The sequence below is a fragment of the Heteronotia binoei genome, chromosome 3 (assembly GCF_032191835.1).
Source record: "Heteronotia binoei isolate CCM8104 ecotype False Entrance Well chromosome 3, APGP_CSIRO_Hbin_v1, whole genome shotgun sequence".
Lineage (NCBI taxonomy): Eukaryota > Metazoa > Chordata > Lepidosauria > Squamata > Gekkonidae > Heteronotia > Heteronotia binoei.
In genome coordinates, this window is record NC_083225.1 from 166,187,408 (window position 1) to 166,206,916 (window position 19,509).

Below are 19,509 nucleotides of genomic sequence, written 5' to 3' on the forward strand. Positions count from 1 at the left end.
AAGGACAGAACGGACAAATAAACCCCCCCAAATAACGAAGCAACGAACTCTATGAATGCATCTCTGCGATACATTTATGTTTTGTGCTTTACAGAGTTTGCCAGCAATTGTTCGGTGCTGCCAGTCAACATGGCTGCGTTGATGCCAGGGTGCAAATATTTGCCCCTGCAATGGTCAGTGGCTACAGTGGCATCAACATCCACCCAGTTTCTGTGCTGTTCACAGCTGGCATAGCTTACTGCCCCCAGCTCTTCCCTACCTGTCCCCATCAAGGAGGGACGGTGGCTCAGTGGGGAGGGACGGTGGCTCAGTGGTAGAGCATCTGCTTGGGAAGCAGAAGGTCCCAGGTTCAATCCCTGGCATCTCCAAAAAAAAGGGGTCCAGGCAAATAGGTGTAAAAAACCTCAGCTTGAGACCCTGGAGAGCTGCTGCCAGTCTGAGAAGACAATACTGACTTTGATGGACCGAGGGTCTGATTCAGTATAAGGCAGCTTCATATGTTCATATGTTCAAGCACAGATGCAATGGCAATTTTGTTGACCCCCTCCTTTCCTTTTGAGCTGCCCCGCAGCGGTACAGAATGGATTAGCAGAGAAAAAGAGATGGAAACCCCTTAACTGACTAAAATGAGGGAATGGCACATGGCAATTTCATAGAATCAGAGGCGGAAGCAGCGTTCCATCTGAGTGTGAGCTAGCTCACAGTTTGTTTAGCCTCCGGCTCACACATTTTTGTTTTAGCTCAGGAAAGATGGCCCCAGAGCAAACAAGTATGAATCTTCTGGAACTTTTCTGAGCAAACCATATTTGACACTCTTTCTAGCAACTACTAATGACACAATTACCAAGTCAAGTCAAAAACAGAAGACACATCCTGCTCTTAGAAAATATAAAAGGATTTATTTGCTGATTTGTTTTAACAATGAAAAATATATACATCCGTGCGGACTTCCGTAAGTAGGTGAATCACTAACATTTACAGGAAAGCTACTGAGCTTGGAAAGGTCTTTATGAACCTGGTTAACATAAAGTGTACTGTGCCCAAATTTAAAAAATGGAAGCCCAGGACAACTTTGCTGGAAGGTACCATGCTAAAATGCCTGTTATTAAACTTCCTATGTATGTTATTTTGCAACTGATTTGGTTTAATGAGACATCAATAGAATTGTGGTTCAAAAAGAACGCATGAAATGAAAGAGCATGCCCTGGACCTGGGCACATTGCTTTGACTGGCACTGGAGAAAGCAAGTACTTTAATACAGGGCTTTTTTTGTAGCAGGAACTCCTTTGCATATTAGGCCTCACCCCGATGTAGCCAATCCTCCTGGAGCTTACAGTAGGCCCTGTAGTAAGAGCCCTGTAAGCTCTTGGAGGAGTGGTTACATCAAGGGGTGTGGCCTAATATACAAATGAGTTCCTGCTATAAAAACTCCCTTCATATCAAATAAGGGAGAGAAGAAAGCAGGATAAGTCAGTGACTTGCTTTTCAGTATTTGACCACACTGTCCTCACAAATCAGTGGAGGAACTTGGCAGCAAACTCTTGGGGACCATTTCTTAACGAACTTCCCTCCGCTTGTTAAATTTCATGTGCCCTGGGGCACAGCAAACTAACCAATAACTGTGTTCTTTCATACAGGACACTATCCAATAAAAAAAAATATCCTGCACAGGATTAAGGGCAAAAGGCCTTAACAGAACAACAGTGTGTTGCACAAGCTGACAGCTGCAAGGCAAAGCCTTCAAGAAGCGCCCAACAGATCAGTCCTGGAAGTACAGATCTCGTGACAGTTTTAAGGGAAATCCAGTCATTACGCAAAAACAATCACAAGATCAAAAAGTCTAAAGAAGAGAACTGGCTGAATGCCAGTATTAAACATTATGTTTAGCTAGAAGAAGATGAGGGTCTGGAAGGAACTGCCGGGAAGAGATCAGAAAATAATTGGGAATTTAGACACATGCAACAAAAGCAGTGTTAAAAATAGTGAGTTCTGGAGATAGACAAGAAGATTCCCTCTCACCTAGTCCTAAGCTATCACTAATGTGGAGTGCAGGGATTTGGGTGTCTTGCCCCCAAACCAACAGGTGCAATGGGAAAGGTAGCACTTTATCTATGCTCGGGGTGGAATATGTGGTCTTTTTCTTCAGGTTTATCTTCATGGCCACCCTGTGCAGTAGGTTATACTGAGAGCTCATGATTGGCCCAAGGCCACTCAGTGAGTTTTATAGCAGAGTGGGAATTATGAACCCAAATCTACCCTAGTCTGACAATGCTACTACTCACACTGGTGCTTTCTCGCTATCGCCTCTCCCTCCCTATGAGGCACAGAAGAGTCAGGTGAGGGATTGACCATCTCACCAGGATATTGTCAGAGGCCAGAATGGGACACTTTCTCCTTCTCCCCCACTTCTGGGTCTTCTCCAAGAGATATGCAATTGCATGCTTATGACTCCAGGAGGGCAAGGAGGAATTTCTGCCTTCACCAGGCTACTTGAGGTGTCTTTTAAAAACAAAAAAAAAACTCTGTATAAGGAAATCCCTCAAGTATGTAGAAATCCTGACCTGGCCTTAGATGCTCCCTTTGTACTGCCTCTCTGATAGGCGATTGATCACTGAGCTTCCTATCATAAAGAATGATAGAATTAAATGCTACTACAGTTGGTTTCATGATGATGATGAAGATGATATTGGATTTATATCCCACCCTCCACTCCAAAGAGTCTCAGAGCGGCTCACAATCTCCTTTACCTTCCTCCCCCACAACAGACACCCCATGAGGTGGGTGGGGCTGGAGAGGGCTCTTCCAGCAGTTGCCCTTTCAAGGACAACCTCTGCCAGAGCTATGGCTGACCCAAGGCCATGCTAGCAGGTGCAAGTGGAGGAGTGGGGAATCAAACCCAGTTCTCCCAGATAAGAGTCCACACACTTAACCACTAAACCAAACTGGCTCTCCAAATTGATGGAGTGATGGTGGTGGGGACTGATTAACATGTGTTTGTATGTAATATTTTTAATGACCCCAGCCCTGTTCCCCATCGTACAGATGGTGGAGGTTCAAATTCAGAAGGGTATACCCAAAGCAAACAGCGATTTGCTGAATTTGAGAAATGGGAATAAGGCAAGTGTTGCATGTGGCAAAAGCATTTATTTTTTTAAACAAGTCCAAACTGATGTGTGCTTTTACAAAATGTGCGAAGTCATTTTGAACTAAGGACGCTGTTGCATTATTTTTCTTTGTGATGGCTAGAAATATGGAGCTTAATAAAAATACATTTAAAAATTTATATGGGTAGGTATATCTAAATGCTACAGGTAGCAAAGGCACTCAGCACTTAATACCGTTACGCACAGAACTCTTTTTTCCAAAGGGCTTCCATTTCAGAGGACTTGATTTGTGGGAAGACTTGTGTTCATACATACTGCTGACTGCCCAACCAAAACATCAACTGAGAGTGAACCACATACAGAGGGCACAGACATATATGTTTTCAATGTCAAACCAAGGCTGCCCACTTGAAATAGTACACTGTAGAAGGGGGTCATACCATGGCATTATAGGAATGACTCCAAACTCTCAAATCTCATGAGACTCCAATCTCATCGGAGACAAACAAATACTATGACACTGGCTCCATCAATCCAGCGAAGGGATGAAATTCATGTGGATTACAGCACCTTTCAGTGCTTCTACTTCCATTTATCTCAAACACAGTATGAAGTATACCGACACTGAATTTGCAGCCCCTTAGAACTTCAAAAGAAAGAAATAAAACTATATTTAAAAAAGACTGACTGCTTCAGCAGTGAGAAAACATCTGACATTTAAAATGAAGGACAAAAGGCAGTATTCCTCTATAAGAAAAACCACTGCATTGTGCATGACATTCCACAGTTCATTTCTAGGCATCCGCCTATTTCAGAATGACAAGAACATACGGCTGACTTTGATAAAGAAAATTAAACATGACCATCTCATCCTGACAGCCTCGACGTTACTGCATATTTGTGTATGTTTTTACTTATCATTAAACATATAGAAATAAGTTATAAAAATAATCCACTTTTGCAAACAGACGTACTACATATTTTTAAGGGTTCTTGCCAATGTCTACAGATTGCCTGGCATCAGCAGTGGCTTCTGGGACTCGGACCACCATATTGTTCATGGATTTCTGCAAACAGATCTGGCACCCCAGTCGAGACCTAGGGGAGCAAAAAAAAAGGGGGGGGGCAGAGACCACCTTGAGATGAAGCTGCATTTTTCATACAACTTTTACAAATACAAAAATGTGGCAGGGATTTCCGCCAGGTTGGGGAAGAGAATTAAGCTTTGTCACAGTTAGTATTTCAAAGGACAAAAAGGTGAAAAGACAAGACAAGAAGTGATGGAATAAAAGTTTAAAACACATGCTTATGTAAATATCAGATAAATAGTTAGCATTTATATAGTACTTTACAACATGCTCCATGCTGATCCGGATTTACAAAAGCAAGTTGGAAGCTTGGAAGGGGAACTTAGTCACTTTACCAAAGAGCAAAGGGAGGGGATTTTGCCCAGCTTCCCTTCCTCACTGTTGCCCATGGGCACGTTTTGTCTGAGGGTCCCCCAACTCTCACACAGCTCTTTGGGCCAAGGGGCACTGTGGGAAGGTGAGAAAATGCTTCTGTTTGCAAAAGCCTAGATTCCAATTCATTACCTTGTATTCTTGAAACACTAGCCAATGTCACAGGATTATAACCCCACACTGCAGAGCTGGGGCTGACGGAGGTAATTTGCTTTAGACTACTGACTGAGCTCAAGGGAGATCTGAACCAGGAACTTTCCCAATTAATGTTTCAGTACTTCAGCCACTGTACCACACCTGGAAATTCAGTAAGGAGGCACAGGGAAACTGCTGGCACAATCCTACTCATTTCTACTGTCTATCCACAGGAAATGACCAGTAAATGCTCAAGCATCACAATCAAAGACCCCTGCCTACAATGCTTCCTTACCAATACAGAAATATACAAAAACAGAACAAAGTGAAGTATACAAGTAACAATAACAACTGTGCGTGTGTGCGCATATATATAAAAATAGTCCAGTATTTCTGTTGCCAAACTCTGAGTCGTTGCCAAATTTTTGCGAGTGTTCAGAGAGTTTTCAGAGAGTTTTGCGAGTGTGAAGAGAGATCGAGACTGAGATTCAAGTTTTGGAAGCCCTTGACAAAGCCCAGGCTGCTGAGAGCAGCCTTGAAACGCACAGAAAGTAGCTGGTAAACGCATTGGGAATATCAAATCAGGATGACATTTCACTGCTGATCACACTCTTTGTGGGATTGCATCCCTGTGGATAGAAGACAAATCCAAATTTTGGACTACAGAAATACTGGACTATTGCCCTTTATAGTATTTATGGATACTCACCTGCTATAAGATCTGTGAATTTGGTATACTTACCTGTTTTATGAAAAGTGGTCTTTGTTGTCTTCCCTAGTCTTTTGACAATCTAGTAAAATATTTATAGAACGTTTACAATACACACACATACACACACAGTTGTTTTTGTTACCTGTAACAACGCTTCCTTGACAACTCACGCTAAGAATGTGACAAGATCTAGAGAGAAAGTTTTCTTGCTTTGACCTGCACAGATGTCTTTCACTGTTATGGACAATTCATCCAGATTTTTAAAGAAGTCCAGAAAGTTCTAAAAAGAAGGGTAAGGACTGACAAACCAAATGCTTTGAACATAAAAATCTGGCATTCTAAGTAGAAGGCAATATTTAACAAACTGGGAAATTAGATTTATCCAGAGAGGGAAAAATGACTGCTTATGAAGCAAAACTCAGATTGTCATGACCTGCATATAACTAATTCCATACATTTTAAACTAAACAGTGTGAAGCTTCTAGAAGGAAACTACAATTCCCTTTGGGAGATTTCAAGTTGTTTCCGCCTTACGTTTCTGTCAATCCATAGGCAAGGTCCAGCATATCCAACTCCTCATCAGTAATCGCATCTAGTTTTTTAAATACGTCATCTTCAAAGATTAAGTGACATGTAGAGCAAGCAAGTGTTCCTTCACATGCACCTAAAAATAACAAAAGAATTAGGTCCTACTTTAGACTTATGCACTAAATCCCACTGTATTAATATTTCTGTTAATGTTTTCCATGGTTACCTATGTGTGGCTGTACCACAAAGCTGTAAGAACAAAGACTCACATGAAACTACTTTATGCTGTCAGGTCACTAAATCCTCACTAAAGCTCAGTATTGCTGTCCCAAGAGGTACTAGTTCTCCCCAGTCTCACAGCAAGAAACACTTTTCCTCACCATCTGCTATTCTTTGAATGCAGCGGGCCTTGATTTGGTCCTTGGTGCCTCCAGTTAAAAGGACTGGACAGTACATGACGTGAAGACTTCTGCCCAAGACCCTGGGAAGCACAACCAGCCAGAGTAAATATTATGGACCTTAACAGACCAATAGTTTGATCCAACATATGGCAGTTTTGCGTGTTCATCTTTTAACTGGAGATGCCAGGAACCAAATCCAGGACTTCTTGTATGCAAAGCATACAACTTAAGCCTGAGCCACTACTTCTGTCCTTCAACATATATGAAATAGAGCAGACTATTCGTATACAAGCTGCACACCCACTCATCTCCCACAACCCATGAATGCTAAGAAAAGCTTTTGAAAAACATTATGCACATATTTAACTACTAAAATAAAAAGAAAATATGTAGTCCATATATAATTGTGCTTGAAGTGAAGTGAATGCAAACTGTTCCTGAATCTAACACAGATCAGCCCGCTAATAAGGAAAGGTTCCTTTCTTGAGCTGTTACGTGGGTTATCTAGGCTAGGGTACCTATACAAGCTACACTGGCTAAGCGTATCGAAGTAGGCTGGATTTATGTGTCAGGTGAAAAATTATGAAATAGGAAAGTCAAAGAATTGAATTTGGAGATAGGCCTCTCATGGCAATGAAACAAAAAGTGCTTTAAAAGACCAGGAGGATTACATGAGCCTGAAATTTATCTGTATCTGCAGTGACCCCTAGTGACAAAAACAAGAGATAGGAATCTTATCATAGGATCTTCACTTGCAAGGATTTAAAGACACAAATGACAATTATTCATTATGGTTAGAGGTGAACTTCCATCAGGGCATTTCAGTTGTTTTGATTCAGTCATCGGCTACCATATTAAATATTATTTAGAAAGCCAAGGACTACCAGAGCCAGACTTCTGACTGGTGCATGTCCCTCTCTGCAGCATTCCAAACAATTCCTGAGCCAAGCAGGGTTTAAGGTGCTGACATCAGTCTTTAAAGCCAGCCTCAGAGAGTACCTTCTCCACCCTGGTAGTGCATCAACAGAATCTGAGGGGGTTTTGCTTCAGGTACCATCTTACAGAGAGGCCTCCGCATAGACCACGGTAGCCCCAGAAGCTTAGAATACCTTGCTGTGACACGACTGTTTTAAGAGCGCTGCTGACATTGGCAACAGAAAGCTTTTACACCCTACATATGTTTAGGGTGTCACTCTCAGCTGCACACATGAAATCATCTTTTTAGTTTTAATTTATTTAAGATATTAGCACCCTGCCTTTCCTCAAGTTTATTTCAATAGTTCTCTATGATGGCTACATTTGCTGAACCATTACTTGGGGTTTCTGAAAAGTGGCTAATACGTTATGTAAATAAAAGACAAAAGTAGTCCCCTGTGCAAGCACCAGACGTTTCCAACTCTGGGGAGACGTCACATCATGACTTTTTCACGGCAGACTTTTTACAGGGTGGTTTGCCATTGCCTTCCCCAGTCATAACAAATCAGAGTTGTAGCCATATAGATAATATTTAAAAACCAGGGGGTGTTCTGGATGACCAGGCTTGAGTACAGGTAGATGGATGACAGCTATAAAGAAGATGATGAGGATATTGGATTTATACCTTACCCTTCTCTCTGAATCAGAATCTCAGAGCAGCTTACAATCTCCTTTATCTTCCTCCCCCACAACAGACTCCCTGTGAGGTGGGTGGGACTGAGAGAGCTCTCTCAGGAGCCGCCTTTTCAAGGACAACTCCTGGGAGAGCTATGGCTGACCCAAGGCCATTCCAGCAGCTGCAAGTGGAGGAGTGGGGAATCAAACGCGGTTCTCCCAGATAAGAGTCCACACACTTGACCACTACATCAAACTGGGTGGGGTGGAGGAAAGTGCAGCTGGGGAAGCAGAGGCAGGAAAAAGGTCAGAGGCCTGGATCCACTGGCTATTCTGAAGCTCAAAGCACCCTAAATGTTGTTCTCTTATGAAATAATGTCTGTAGTTATTGGAAATTAAGTACTTGTTACTTACCAAAGCCATCTATGTCTAGATTGTTATCAACCACAACATCTAGAAGCGAGTCTCCAATTTTTCCCTGGGCTGTTAGTTTATCACCATCACGAGTTATAAAGTGCACAGTAATTTTATCTTCTGAGCTGGGGGGAGAAAATAAATCTACAATATTTTTATTCATCTACAGCAATGCAAGGGACAAACTCTTCTGGAAATAAGTTGAAGCGAAGATTCTTAATACTGGTGGACAGTGCTACTGAACACCAGACGAGGCCCTGAAAACTCATCTAATAAATACGGATCTTCACCCTAGACAGTAGCAGCAAACACCTGTAGCAGTTCAGTGTTAAAAAATCTTGGCAACAAGAGGTTTTCTTTTTCTTTCCGTGGTGTAGCAGTTAAGACTGTTGGACTAGTCTCTGGAAGACTCAGGCTTAAATCCCCACTGGTGCCTTGCTAGGTAACCTTGGGCTAGTTTACCCTCTCAGCCTAACCTACCTCACAGGGATATTGTGAGGATAAAATGGAGATGAGGAGAATGACATAAACCACCTTGGATTCTTACTGGGAGAATGGTGGGATATAAAGAAAATACAAATTAAATAAATAATGCACTGTTTCAGAGATTTCTTGTGCCAGAAGTATAGGTAGAAGTCACGAATGCATGCGATGATCATACATTCTGCATGGTCCTTATAGATACCATTTGGACATTATCACTTATAGATACCAATCCTATGCATATCTCACCAAGGGGATTACTCCCGGTTTAATATGCATTGGAACACAGCTATACAGAAAGAAGAAGAAGACCATAGATTTATACCTCATAGATTTATACCCTGCCATTCTCTCACTTAAGGGTGTACTCAGAGCAGTTTACAATCTCCTTTATCTTCTTCCCCCACAACAGGCACCCTCTGAGGTGGGTGGGGCTGAGAGAGCTCTCACAGCAGCTGTCCTTTCAAGGACAACTTCTGCAAGAGCTATGGTTGACCCAAGGCCATTCCAGCAGGTGCAAGTGGAGGAGTGAGGAATCAAACCCGGTTCTCTCAGCTAAGAGTCCACACACATAACCACTACACAAAAGAAGAAAATGAGGTTGTTGCTGTTGGGGACAAATCAGTGCTGACTGCCCCAGATCATCAAGTTGTTCTTTAGATGCTCACAGACTGATCCCTTTAAAATCTGCTCCAATATCTTCTTCGGGACAGAGGTCAGACTGACTTGCCTGCAGTTTCCTGGATCACCCTCCTCCCTTTTCTGAAAATGGGGATAACATCTGCCCTCCTTCAGTCTTGTGGCATGTCTCCCATCCTCCAAGAGGTCTGGAAGTAGGGTTGCCAGAAAATATCTGGGAACTTTGGGGGCGGAGCCAGACTTTGGAGGTGGATTGGGAGAAAGGATGTGACAAGCACAACTGAACTCCAAAGAGAGTTGTGGCCATCACATTTAAAGGGACCACATGCCTTTTAACCACTTGGACATAATGAAGGATGGGGGCACCTTCTTCTAAGGCTCACAGAATGGGACCCCCAGTCTAATCTTTTTGAAACTTGGTGGGGAAGGTGTTTTGAGGAGAGGCACCGGATGCTATGCTGAAAATATGGTGCCTCTACCTCAAAAAACAGCCTCCCCCAGAGTCCCAGATACCCACAGATCAATTCTCAATTATACCCTATGAGAATCAGTTTCAATAGGGTATAATGGAGTGCCCAGCAGACACTTCCCTCCCCCACCCCCCGCTTTCTGATAACCCTGAAGTGAGGGGGGGACCTTCAAATCAGGGGATCCCATGCCCCCACCTGGGGATTGGCAACCCTATCTGGAAGGTGATGGACAAAGGCTCTGAAAGCCTCTCTTAGAAAGTTCTTTGAGCACTCTCCACCCATGATGAAGAATGACCTTCACAAAATTGTCAAGTGTATACTCTTTTGATGGTTAGTTAACTTGCTTAATTCCTACAAAGTTTAGAACAGTAGCTATTAATAATACTGAGATGTCACTATAAATCACGCACAGAAAACCTGCTTTGTTTGTAACTTCTGTTCACCTGGAATTCTCCCTACAGTGAGACTGGGGATGACCTCCAGCTCATGAATTCCTTCCCCGACAGAGCAGCTGAACAAAGAAGATCTGCTTATTTGAACTTAGGCTCTTCCTGTCCTGATAAAATAAAACAAACTTTCTAGATGGTTTTCTTGCAAGGTTGGCAAGTTCTCTGGTTCAGATAAATGTAAGGGTCACCCAGATTCATTTTCTACATGGAATGGAGTAGGCAGAGAGAGGAGGAAGGCATCCACTGTCAACATGGGTAGAATCTCAGGAGCCAAGGAACTGAGTGCACAGTTGCTGCCCCATCCCCTCTCAGGAGCCTGAGTATCACTTCACTGAGGTGCAAATGCCTGGTATCTTCTATACGAAAGAGAAATAGAAGCCCAAGGTGAAATGTATAGATTCACTGGAGTTATAGGGTGGTTTAAAGAGAAGATAAAAGCACCCACAGCAATCTCTCTCTTTCGCTGTCAAGTCACAGCTGACATGGTGACTGCTGCTGGGGTTTTCAAGGCAAGAGGTGGTTTGCCTTTGCCTTCCTCCATCAGGGCTGACCCTGCATCGCTTCCAAGATCTGACAAGACTAGGCTTGTCTGGGCTATCCAGGCCAGGTTTCACAGTAATCTAGATGGATGAAACAGATCAGATCTCTACCCTCCCCCCAAAAAGCCCTGCACATAATACAAAACTAAAGATGGTACACAAGTAAACCAAAGGAGGCATGCAGTATGTCACAGAAGTGAGTACACCCCCTCACATTTTGTAAATATTTAAGTATATCTTTTCATGTGACAACACTGAAGAAATTACACTTGGCTACAATGTAAAGTAGTGAGTCTACAGCTTGTATAACACTGTAAATGTGATATCCCCTCAAAATTACGCAACACACAGCCATTAATGTCTAAACTGCTGGCAACAAAAGTGAGTACACCCCTAAGTGATAATGTCCAAATGGGGCCCAAGTAGCCGTTTTCCCTCCCTGGTGTCATGTGACTCGTTAGTGGTACAAGGTATCAGGTGTGAAGGGGGAGCAGGTTATCACTTTCACTCCCTCATACTGGTCACTGGAAGTTCCACATGGTACCTCACGGCAATGAACTCTCTGAGGATCTGAAAAAATGAATTGTTGCTCTACATAAAGATGGCCTGGGCTATAAGAAGATTGCCAAGACCCTGAAACTGAGCTGCAGCATGGTGGCCTAGCCCATACAGCGGTTTAACAGGACAGGATCCACTCAGAACAGGCCTTTCCATGGTCGACCAAAGAAGTTGAGTGCCCGTGTTCAGCATCATATCCAGAGGTTGGCTTTGGGAAATAGACGTATGAGTGCTGCCAGCATTGCTACAGAAGTTGAAAGGGGGGGGGGGGGTCAGTGCTCAGATCATATGCCACATGCTGCATCAAATTGGTCTGCAGGGCTGTCGTCCCAGAAGGAAGCCTCTTCTAAAGATGATGCACAAGAAAGCCCACAAACGGTTTGCTGCAGACAAGCAGACTAAGGACATGGATTTCTGGAACCATGTTCTGTGGTCCAATGAGACCAAGATAAATTTATTTGATTCAGATGGTGTCAAGCGTGTGTGGCATCAACCAGGTGAGGAGTACAAAGACAAGTGTGTTGCCTATAGTCAAGCATGGTGGTGGGAATGCCATAGTCTGGGGCTGCATGAGTGCTGTCGGCACTGAGGAGCTACAGTTCATTGAGGGAACCATGAATGCCAACATGTACTATGACATACTGAAGAGGAGCATAATCCCCTCCCTTTGGAAACTGGGCCGCAGGGCAGTATTCCAACATGATAACGACCCCAAACACACCTCCAAAACTACCACTGCCTTGCTAAAGAAGCTGAGGGTAAAGGTGATGGACTGGCCAAGCATGTCTCCAGACCTAAACCCTTTTGAGCATCTGTGGGGAATCCTGAAACAGAAGGTGGAGGTGCGCAAGGTCTCTACCATCCACCAGCTACGTGATGTCGTCATGGAACAGGACTCCAGTGGCAACCTGTGAAGCTCTGGTGAACTCTATGCCCAAGAGGGTTAAGGCAGTGCTGGAAAATAATGGTGGCCACACAAAATATTGACATTTTGGGCCCCATTTGGACATTATCACTTAGGGGTGTACTCACTTTTATTGCCAACAGTTTAGACATTAATGGCTGTGTGTTGCGTAATTTTGAGGGGACAGCACATTTACACTGTTATACAAGCTGTAGACTGACTACTTTACATTGTAGCCAAGTGTCATTTCTTCAGTGTTGTCACATGAAAAGATATACTTAAATATTTACAAAATGTGAGGGGGTGTACTCACTTCTGTGACATACTGTATAAGAAGACAGGGGTAGCCACCTTTTTGGACCATGTGACACAAAGTCAAATCTAGGCAGATGACCCATTCTAGCACATATGCAGCCATCACTCCTATGCTTTGGTGTAGTTTCCTTCCACTTCTACAGCTGGGGAGCAAGCAGCAACCCTATGATTCTATTTAAAATATTTAAAAATAATATCCATCTAACATATTTAAAGCTATTTCCTGGGAAACAGTCCCAGACATAAGCTTTAGATGTATTTAGCTTACTGAACACCTGGGCCATAAACTCAAATTATACACACATGAGAAATGGACATCTGAAATTGGTCTTAGAAAGGAATGGATTAAAAGGTTATAAAGTTACTGAAGCTAAACCGTCAGAAAATGTGTAAGAAGCTAGACCAATTGGAAGATGGTACTATTGTCACAAAATCTGAGAAACTGAGACAATAAATAATGGCTGTATTCAGATATCACAAACAAGCCACAGAATGAAGATTGAGTCCAGTGGCACCTTTAAGACTGACAAGTTTAATTCTGGGTATAAGCTTCTGTTGGTCTTGCTTCAGACCAAGATGGCTACCTACCTGAACCAAGCCACAGATTGGTTCTTACAAGGACAAGCCTGAAATCCTTGCCCTTGCATATTCCCTTGTTGCTCACCACAATAGCCGATCCCAGACTTGAAGGCTTTCTGGTTTTGGAAGCATTCAGTCTAGCCAAAATTTGCTGTGATATCCGAAGAGGGCACTAATAGATTGGCTGTTATTTCTTATCCACATAGGGGGCTTTTAAAACAGGATTAAATTGCTGCTTAAAAACTTGTGCAATATGTGACTGTTCAGCTGCTCGGGGCTTTTTTGAATAGCTCGTGGATAACCTGTGTAACAGGTATTACAACAAAGAAGTAAAGCAATACAACCGCTATTGCCTCTTGAGATAAATACCAGTTGGTACCTGCCAGAGATTATTTGCAAAAGCTTCTATGTTGCTGTTCTCTCCAACAAGAGGGATAACAAGGAGGGCATATGCTGTTTGCATCATATATTTAATGAAATACATGCTGAGAATCCCAAAGACTTAATAAAAAAAAGTGCCTGATCCTTATACAATTAGTTGCAGTGATGCAGAGATGTAATTAAGATGCAAGACCCTTGCAGAGAATCCAGGATGATTCTCAAAATCCCATCATAGATCTCACTTCACCTTTTCTCAATATTCCCTCCCTTGGCACAGCTTGGGACCAAGTATTTCTGCAGCAGAACTGACAGCTACAAGTAAAGTGCTTGGAACCTGAACAAACACGAGTGGGCAACTTGGGCCCTTGCCAAAGACCCTTCAGTCAGTGTCAAAAACCATCCCAAAGGCTCAAGTGGTCCTATTCTTCAAGACAAAACCACTCTTTTCCCATAGATTCTGCCATGTATACTTAAGCCCAAGTTTCTATTTAGGCCAATGCTTTGTCTCTGATCGCAAGGCCTTTGCCCCCACCTCTCTCTGGCTACAGCTACCAGCTAACCCACTTTTAGATAACAAAGTACAGCTTGGCAACTTGCAAGATGTGCCAGCTCACAACTTAATAAAAAGTGCTGACAGTCACAATAACAAGTGTATCTTCTGATTGTCCAGAGTATCCACATGCTTTAAGGGCATGGTCAAATATCATGTGCAAACTAGGCAGTTTGCAGGTACTGTCACTAGGACAGCCATTGGTTAGATTTATACCCACCCATTTTAAACCCATTTTGCCCCATAATCAAGCAGCAGCTTGTGAACTATTAGAGAGCAGTCCTGAGAAAAGTTACTCCAGTCTGGAGTAACCTTTCTAAGAATTACGTTGCTAGACACAAACCTGAAGCCTTCTTATTTTGGATGTTTTGGTTTTAACGGCGGTTATTTCAGAGGAAAACCAAACTGTGATCTCCCACTGAGCAAGAGGTGCCATCATCCAAAATTCACCCACCTTTAGGGATTCAAAAGTGAGGGAGATTTGTTTAAACATATTCATAGCCCATATTCTCAGTGTGTTTGCTTCTTGGGCTGGTCCAAAGTAACAATTAGCAAAGTAATAAAATCAATAAATATAAAAATGCCAATGAATCAATAACAAGGCCATTAATAAAGCCAGCCGTATTATACTAGCATGGCAGGTTGTGAAAAAAATCCTACAGTAAGAAATAGGATTAGGGAAGCACGTGTAGAGTGAACATAAATTCTTTCCCCTGCTTAGTCTTCCTCCACCAGTCTCCCTTCCCTTTTATTGTTTCTCATATGTCAGGTTTTAGATTGTAAACTCTTCAAGGTCTGTTTCCAGAAAGAGTCAGCTAGCCATGCTAATCTACCACCACAAAAAAACAAACAAACAGGGCCTTGTGAGAGCCCTCAATGACACTAAAAGTTTTCATCGTAACATAAAATTCCACAGAGAAAAGCATTCCAGTTTACAAAAGCTTATGCAAGACAGCAAGAGTTAGAACTTGTTGGCCTTTGGAGTGTAATTGCAAGAACTTCCATTCATCTTCCAGAGCTGTTGCCTTCTTGACCACATGCAGCATGAGGCAGGGATCGGCCCTGAACTGAGATGGGGGAGATCCAGGTTCACATCCCGGAGAAGCTCAATGGGTGACGCTGGGCCGGTCATTTCTCCAACTCTCAACGTAACCTACCTCACAGGGCTGCTTGGGATGGTAAAAATTTGGAAGGCAGACCTCTGCACGCCAAACTCCTTGGATAAAAAGCAGGATAAAAGCGTACTAAACTAATAATAATATAAACAAATGCCTAGGAGAGATAATAACTCCTAGTTATGTTCCTCCGTGAGGCCGAAGCTGCAATCATACATGCTAAATAATGTACTTTCAGTCCACTTTCCAACTGGATTTCGTCATTTCACACAGTAAAATCCAGTTGCAAAAGGCATTGAAAGTGGATTGCAAGTGCATTATTTAGTGTGTGTAGGAGTGCCCTGTGTGAACTGGCAAAATCCAGTATGAAAGTGCACTGAAAGTGGACTGAAACTGCATTATTCAGCATGCGTGATGGCAGCCCAAAATAAAAACAGGAGTCCAGCAGAAGTAAGCTCTGGCTCACAAAAGCTTACGCTGGATATGGATATGTGTCTGTCTGTCTATCTCCCCTAAAGGTCAATAAACCTGACACCAGAAGAACACTAGCCAGAAGGAAGAAGACCCATGATCGGGGCGCCACCACAGAAAAGGCCCCGTCTGCGATGCCTCCCCACCCATAGCAGAGATTATTTCCACCACCCCCGTTTGCTGGGTCTCTCTTTCCTCACCTTCGACCAAGTCCTGCGTGTCCTTACCTGAGCCAAGCCGGAGCTGAAGCATGGAAGAACCGGCTGGGACTACCTGGTCTTGCAACGCCGCGGGAAGTGGAGAGAAGCCGGTGCCAGGAGGCGGCCGCGGCCCGCAGGAGAAGGTTAACGGCACCCGAGGTAGCCATAGCGCAACCCGTCCGTGGCCAGAGACGGAGATGGCGGCTCCAAAGCCGACTACAGTACAAAGTCCGGCGGCTTACACAACCGGTACGAACAACGGCGATTCACGAAGCTCCATTGCGAGGGCGCAGCCTTCACTCACACCGGCGCTTGCTAGGGGAGAAGAACGCAGTGTACGTAAAAAGGGGCGCCGTGTTAGCTCACAGACTTAGGGGAAAGAACACGGCAGACAGCTTTAACTTCCGGTTAAACACTGACGACACTGTACTGTAAGCCTTGTCATTCTCTGTGATGAGCGTCTTAAAGCCGTCTCCATTGGACGTTTGAGGGGATAATCGATTCCATTTTATACCGGAAATGTTAAACAAGTATGCTCTGTTTGTATCTCTAGGCTTAACCAGTCGCGCAAACTGCGTAAAAGAAACGGTACGCTACGAAGAATGTGCAAAAAGCGTTATGGAAGATTGAGATTGTTGCTCCAGGAACTGGATCCCAGGACACAAAGTAGGAGTCAAGGTGCACCTCTAAGACCAAGAAAGTTTTATTCAGAATGTAAGCTTTTGTGTGCTCTAAGCACACTTCATCCCAGGACTTTCTTCTCTATAGCCAGCTAGATATGGAAAGCTGAAATGTTTTTTGAATAGTATTCCTATTATTTGATTGTTCTGAGCAGTTTTCTGATTTCTGAGGAATTACAAATTTTGCTGTGACGTTCAGGCATTAAAGGATATTTCATTTAAAGCGAGGGGGAAGCAACCCTGTGATTATGAAGAAAGGTTAAAACGCTTGGGGCTCTTTAGCATGGAGAAACATGGTGGTGACACGATAGAGGTGTACAAGATTACACATGGGATACGTAATTGAAATATTGGAATTTCTTGGATTTTGTGTAGCTCTGCAAACAAAGAACATTGTACAATTTTTTGTAAAAAAATTTGGAATACTATTGAATATTGTTCAGTATAAAAATTGTTTTGGTATTACATGCATTAGTAAAAACCCTCAGAGTGTTGTATATTTATTTGCCTATTCATACCTGTGGGCTTGTAAGCCAAAATGCCCTCAAAAAGAGGATGGGGAATTGTCAGGTGGGCACCTGGCTTAATCAGGATCTTTTACCTGTGTATACTGGATTCCATGTCCAGAAATTAATGCTTAAAAATATTAGGGACTCTAATTAAGTAAAACAATTAAAATTTATTCCAGAAAATATAGGCTTACATACAAGATAAAATATTCATAAACTCATACATACAGTCCTAAGAAAAATAGAGAGCGAGATAGAGACAACACATGGGTAGACAAACAGGGTGATAATTGCCGATCGTAGTCTTCAAGGAAGGCTCCAATGGCGACAAAAGAGGACAGGGGAAATGAGACCCTCAACTGACCGAGAATCGGGGGTGTACAGGTAACCATGAGTCAAGGGGGAGGCTCCAGACTGACAGCTGGGGAGAAGAATAGGAGAAATTACTGGGTGGAGGGGTGTTTAGGATTATTAAACTTATCTAAAAAGGTGACAATAGATGGCCAAATTATTGTCTAGGTGACACCCGGTTTACACAAAGGAACTTGGCTCTGGCCAAAGATGGTCTTCCTCTTCGTCAGTGTTCTTCTTGCCACCAGTCTTTGTCCTGGGTTCCGTTGGACAAATGCCTGGGTGGTTCGTCAGGGTCCACGCCTGGATAAGCTTGATGGCCCAATGGGTGGGTAACATCTGTTGCGTACGTGTGTTTCCCGCTGTGCTGAAATGGAGTCTTGGCACTGCTGGAAGATAGCTGGTATTAGCCTCCCAAAGTGGATTCTATGGTCAAGGCTGAAAACCTCATGGCCTGGATAGCTCCTAATGGCGCACTTTCTTCCACTCAAAGACAGGGATTGCGTTCACCCGAAGCGACTGGAAGCCATCTGTTCTCCTTGCTGGCGCTCTTCCAGGGACACGGAGCGCTGCTTTAGCATTGTGGCTGTTAGTATTCATAAGTCCTTTCCAGTCTGGTAGGCAAACCCACGTCCTTCTGGCAGATGTGTGAGAGCTCTGTCTCCAGGCACTCTGGCAACCAGACGGGTGACTACGATGTTCTGGAAATTAGGGGCATTTCCTTACGGGCTCTCTGTCTTGACATGCTCAGGGTCCTGAGCTGTCTATCTCTCTATCTGTCTGACTGTCTACAGGACTGCTGAGAGCCAGCATGGGCCCTCAGACATAGATTTCATCTGCCCTCCCACATGACCGTGATCCAAACCAAATATCGTAATAATATATACATGACTTGGCTGGTTGTTCCCACACATCTATAATAATAAAAGCATCTGCATGTTCATCTCTCTGTCCACTTGTGGCAGGCATAACTCATCAGAAAATAAAACTAGGAATCTCAAAACTGGTCACCGGCTTCAGGATGATCATGGGAGTTCCAGGTCCAAAATGAAAGGAGCTGGAATGCCCACACTCACACATGCACTTGTGTAGTGGTTAAAGTGCCTGGCTAGGATCCAGGAGCTCCAGATCCTTCAAATCCCCACTCTGCCATAGAAGCTTGCTGGGTGACCTTGGGCCCATCACACACTCACCCTAACCTATTGCACAGGGTTATTGTGAGGATAAAATGGAAAACAGGAGAATAGGATTGATAGGTTCCCCCTGGCCACTGGTGGAGGATGTGGGGCAGGGTTGCCAGATCCAGGTTGGGAAACTCCTGGAGATTTGGGGTTGGAGCCTTGGGCAGACAGGGACCTCAGTGGGTACAATGCCATAGAGTTCACTGTCCAAAGCGTCCATTTTCTCCAGGGAAACTGGCCTCTGTTTTCTGGAGAGAAGCTGCAATTCCAGGGGATCCTCTGGTCTCACCTGGAGGCTGGCATCCCTAGAGGAGAATGATATAAGCTGCATGTGGTGGGGGGGATTAGAATTGGGGGTAGACAAATGGCAGATCGTGAAAGGAAGAGAGCAGAACGAAGGAGGAAAAAAGCGTGGAAAAGAGAGAAATGCAGAAAACGTTGCTACCATGCATTAACAGGACTGCCCCTTTGAAAGATCTGACTGTGCAGGAGCTGAGTGGAAATAAAGGAAAAAGCAAACTGGTAGAGTGATACTGGCTTGAGTGATGGATTTAGTAGGATCTGATCAGCAAACAGTTTTCCCAGCTTCCTAGCCAGGGGTCGTTTTGTGGAAAAATAGGTGGTGGGGCTTATTAGCATAAATAATTAGCATGCAGCCACCCCCACCAGCCAAAAGCAACCCAACGCAAGAAAGGAGAGCCCTGGGCGAGCGAGGCCTGCTTGGGCTGGCTAGAGAGTCAGCCAACCGAAGCAGGCCTCGCTCACGTGAGGCTCTCCTTGGCTGCCCGCCC

General features: G+C 43.8%; 1 protein-coding gene across 1 annotated transcript; it reads right to left on the reverse strand.

Moving 5' to 3' along the window:
- Positions 1–874: 874 nt before the first annotated feature.
- FDX1 (ferredoxin 1) lies at positions 875–16,437 on the reverse strand. Its single transcript, XM_060234838.1, has 4 exons — positions 16,025–16,437; positions 8,345–8,469; positions 5,946–6,075; positions 875–4,202 (listed from the first exon to the last, which is right to left on the reverse strand). The coding sequence occupies exons 1-4, from the start codon at positions 16,162–16,164 to the stop codon at positions 4,088–4,090; spliced, it is 510 nt and encodes a 169-aa protein (XP_060090821.1). The 5' UTR covers positions 16,165–16,437; the 3' UTR covers positions 875–4,087.
- Between the last annotated feature and the right edge of the window lie 3,072 nt (positions 16,438–19,509).

What these genes read in the sequence shown, in the direction of transcription:
- FDX1 (XM_060234838.1), bottom strand. Translation starts at nt 16,164, where the DNA reads ATGGCTACCTCGGGTGCCGTTAACCTTCTCCTGCGGGCCGCGGCCGCC. An exon ending in TCAGCTCCGGCTTGGCTCAG is followed by an intron (nt 8,470 to 16,024) that starts GTAAGGACACGC and finishes TTCTCCCCCCAG; the next exon opens with CTCAGAAGATAAAATTACTG. An exon ending in TCTAGACATAGATGGCTTTG is followed by an intron (nt 6,076 to 8,344) that starts GTAAGTAACAAG and finishes TGTTATTTTTAG; the next exon opens with GTGCATGTGAAGGAACACTT.